This window comes from Aplysia californica, unplaced genomic scaffold, assembly GCF_000002075.1.
Source record: "Aplysia californica isolate F4 #8 unplaced genomic scaffold, AplCal3.0 scaffold00212, whole genome shotgun sequence".
NCBI classification, from domain to species: Eukaryota; Metazoa; Mollusca; class Gastropoda; order Aplysiida; family Aplysiidae; genus Aplysia; species Aplysia californica.
In genome coordinates, this window is record NW_004797482.1 from 262,381 (window position 1) to 266,932 (window position 4,552).

A 4,552-nucleotide genomic window follows, 5' to 3' on the forward strand; every position below is an offset into this window, starting at 1 on the left:
ACTACACACACACACACACACACACCACACATGCATGCCACCTCAAATTTACTCCAAAATAAAACTACAACGACTGAATTTTGATCTCTAACTCTAACCAAACAGGCAAACAATGCTAGAGTTGAAATAGCATAATTATAATATAATATATAGAAAGCTTGTATGGTAAATTGAGGTCATACATAATGTATGTATTTTCTACAAGGCTTTTGGACTAGTTCTGGGGCAGGATGTGATGGTAGTGGTAAAAATTGTGCAGTAGATTTGGCGTCTTATGATCTTGTCTCAGGGAACTGTCCCATCAGTACGTTTTGTCTACTTATCCTCTAGCCCCTTCTCTCTCTCTCTCTCTTTCTTTCTCTGTCCACATTTTTATGGTGCCTCACCTCAATGCCCTTCTGTTGGCTTCTTTACTATGATAGGGTAAACATCGTACTGACCAGCGTACACCTGAGACTTTTCTTCTTGATGGGGTGATGATTGGAAAGTATGGGCGAAAAAAACCCTCAGAAAATTACATTGTAATATGGTACAAGAAACTGTAAATGGGGCCCTTGGTAAAGTTAATACAATTGTGTCTGCTGAAACTGAACATGGTTGATCTAAAAGCAGCGGTATACCGAAAGAAAACTAGAATTTGTGATTTTTTTTCTTCACTAATTGATCAATCTCTCTAAATTGAAAACACAGCGAAACTTAAACCCCCCAAAAATCCTGCCGTCCGGCAGATTTCCGTTTAAACGTTCTCCACTGTATTTTCAAAATCTTAGGAGAATGACGTTCTCTTGTCCAATATGAATGTTTTAGTAATCTTTTAGTTCAAAGGATTGGCTCTCACTCAACTCAGCTTAAATCTTTGTATCGACGGATACCCCTTTGCTGCAGAGTCCATTATTTTGTCATTGCAGCTCTTTGCTGAACAAGTCTGTCTACGATGCTGATTCTTTTGTGCTTTTACACTCCTAAAGTGTTATTGATTTTGACGTTGTGCCATATCAATGTTCATAATAGTCCTGTCCGCTTGTAGAGAAATAGCTAGCTGTACTTGTTCCTATCATGGTTGATGGATGGGCCCATAAGACTCGGTGGAACATAGAACAAAGAGAAGATTAGAGGGCTGCGTTCATACTTAATGAAGTTGTGCTGGTGTTTCTTTTTTTGTTGTTTTGTTTTTGTGGTGACTTAAGTTTTGGATATGATTACTCTTCTAATAGAGAAATTCTTTTCGCGTTTGGCGTGTCACATAATATGCACAATTTTATTGCACCGTGCATTTTAAGCTTTCTATTGTGTTATTGTTCTGATTTTGTCATTTTTCTGTGAGATGGATTGATGCTGTTTTTGAATTGAAATGGAGTTCTTTTTGTACACATTTTTGTTTGTACATTTGTGAGGAATGCTGGCAAAAAGAGTTGCTTTTTCGTATGTGACTGTGAATAGGGATATTGGCTGAAAATTGACACCGGGGTAACATTTTTAGATTTTCAAGTGATGCCATTTTCTTTTAGTTAAACATGTCTGTTATCATTTCATGTCTCTAAATTGTACCAGCTCAACCAATGAATTTGACATATATTTGTCGATCGGGCTAAAATCAGAGAAGTGAGTCATTTTGTCAGCACACCTAACATTTGTGTTTTCGGAGCAGCTGCTTGTTAGTTAAGAAATACTTGCTTTTTTCTTTCTTGTGAGACTACTTAGAGGGTTTGTTTGTTTGTTTTTGTTTGCCTCGGGGTACACGCTACCTTCAGCCACATCTTCCTCCCACTAGCCAGTGAAATGTGAAGATTCCCTTACATTAAGTTGCCTCAGATGTTGTTACTGTAAGAAATACATGTATGTCCATCTTCAACAAATTTTTAAACGTTTGCATTGTTCTACTCCTGAGAGGACTTTTTTATACCTCCCCTTATTTTTTATATAAAAGATTTAACAAGAGAATTGTTTATACTGGATAAAATCAGAAAGTTTCGTAAATTATCTAAATTGTGTCGATGGGGGCTTAAAAACACTTACATTGAAAAAAAACAACAACCCAGCAACAAACCCCCCCCCCAACAATTCCCACTCCCACCACCCAATCTGTCATGGGTGTGCTGACTGTCCATGAATTCTGGGAACTTGTCCGCCAGATGTATCGGGGACTCAGAGATGTCGGAGGACGAGGACGGGGAGTCGTACCACAGCGCCACCGACGTCTGTGCTCACGACTACGCCTTCTCCAAGCCCGTGCTGCGAGAGACAGGGCCAGGTGTAGATGCTTTTTCCTTCTGAGCAGCTCAGACATGGGTGGACCGAGTTCGATTCCCGAGTGGGGAGAGTTTTTGAATTAATCGAGGATCTTGGTCTTTCTGTTGGGATGTTGTATCCTTCTCCCTTCTTAACCCTATCCGTACGCCCTGGGGTCATTTTGTACTCCCGGGATTGTATTCGTCACATTTTAGAATACTTCTAGTACGAAGATCTCTTTGAAACTTTCAGTATTTCTCAAAAAATAATTTTAATAGACTGCTATGCAAAGCGTACGGATCGGATTAACGAGTAATTTCCTCTTTGGAAAGGGGTGGCACAAAGTTCCCCACGTCGTATGGATACGATAGTAAAACATGACTTACGGATAGGGTTAATCAGCTGCTTGCACTGTTATGCTTCCCGGGAAGCTGAGAATGTTTCTGAGTGTTCTATGGTCTGATGGGGTTTAATATAGTGTAAAGTGCATAGAGCTTGCTGTTGAGTGGGAGTTTGTGCTGTACAAATGCTATTTGTTATTATTATTATTATTTTTCTCAGCCTGGGTTAGCCTGACAGGCGTGGTCGAAAGTCCGCATCCTAATTGATCTAAATTGTGTCGATGGTGGTGTAAAAGCATCTACATTAAGAAGATAAAAAAGACGCAGGACGTGCATGTCTTTGCTACTTTAGTGAAGAGACTTTGGGTCTTGTTGGCAGCACATGTTTTGGGGGTGGTTTCAGTTTTGGTCACTGTCTGTACATTTCCTTACATTTCTGTAAGGACTTCTCTGTTGACGTTCACCCCTTGGCGCTCATATGACCTTATGCAGTTATGAGTGCCGAAAGACCTGTACTAAAAACTTTCCTTACATTTTGAATGTTGTTAGAGAAATTGTTTTAAGTTTAAGATTATGAAAATATACCTTTGGAAAGGTAAATGTTCGTATTTTGCAGTATTAATACTTCATTTGCATCATGAATGATCCTGGGATTGTTAAGATTCTAAAATGGCCTCTGAGCAAGAGAGTGTTTGATTTTGATTGTCACGACTGCAGAATTTTAAGAATCTTAATTTGCTCTGAGTGGCATATTCATGGTTTTTCTTTTTTCTTTTTTTTTTTTTTTTCATTTTTTTTTTCACACACCTGCTTGGTTGCACCCTGTGGAATACAGGAGGGAGCCAAACAGTTATCCATTATGTAAATACTGATGCATACATTACATTACGTGTGATTGATATCAAAGAACATAAAACTGATGTTGAGGACATAATGTATCCAAATCACGTTTGAATTTTACATTTCTTTCAATGCATTTGGGCCTGTTTCACTGCCAAGATAATATGAGTTTTTATGTCCATCCCTTTTTTTCCATTTTCACAAGAGGACATCTTGGGTTATATGGTGGCATTTTGTGACAAACATGACAGAGGGGGCTTACGGTGGAGAGACTTTTCTGTGAATGAGAAGTGAACAGTCTTCACAAAATGTTTCCTCATGTCACAGAAATGTCCCCATTCCCCATCGCAACTAGCTGCGAATTAACATTTTGTCTTTCTTTTTCTTTTTTTTGTTTTTTTCAAAGTGTTGCACTGGCGTCTGTGGTGTAGTGGTTAGAATAATGTCTGTTGCGCATAGAATACATGAGTTTGATTCCATTGAGGGAAGTCTTTTTTAAAATCGAGAATTTTTCACTTTTTGCTGGGACGTTGTATCCCTCCCAGCCCAGGTTGGCCCCGACAAGCATGGTTGGAAGTCCACCTCCTAAATGATCTAAATTGTGTTGATGGGGGCGTAAAAACACCTACGTTAAAAATGTATATTTAGAAACAATTACTCGATTGTGATGTCTGCTGTGGAAATTTCCCGTCAGCCATGTTTGTCTTGTTCACACTCACAGCTCGAACTTTAGCAGGGACTTTGAAAAAAAAAATTGATGACTTTCTTCTTGCCAAAGACACAAGACGGGAGAAAGAAGCCATATATGGAATTCAAACAATATTATTAGGGCAACCTCACTGCTGTGCTTCAGAGGGATCATGTCATTGTCAGTCTTGTACAGGATGCTAGGACTGGGTTTACAGACCTTTAAAATGGTACCATACCGGCTTCATGCCCCTCCCCTACCAACACTATCAGTATTAGGTTATTATAGAGGTGTGACCTCCGAGTTAAATGCACATCTCCAAAAGGACCGAGCCAAATGGGAAATTCATGTGTTAGTTAAGTGCCTTTCTCAAGGACACAACACCAGACCGAGCTGAGGCTTGAACTCCCGATTCCACAATGTCAAGATTATGGATTTGGTAGCCATCAAAGTA

General features: G+C 39.3%; 1 protein-coding gene across 1 annotated transcript in view; it reads left to right on the top strand.

Annotated features, from left to right (window-relative positions):
* Nucleotides 1-2,368, top strand: part of LOC101845243 (calcium-transporting ATPase type 2C member 1) — a gene marked incomplete in the record, with an annotated part of 41,982 nt that extends 39,614 nt beyond the window's left edge. Inside the window, 1 exon segment of the mRNA XM_035970037.1 lies at nt 2,133-2,368. Within this exon segment, the coding sequence (XP_035825930.1) occupies nt 2,133-2,274 (142 nt within the window).
* Between the last annotated feature and the right edge of the window lie 2,184 nt (nt 2,369-4,552).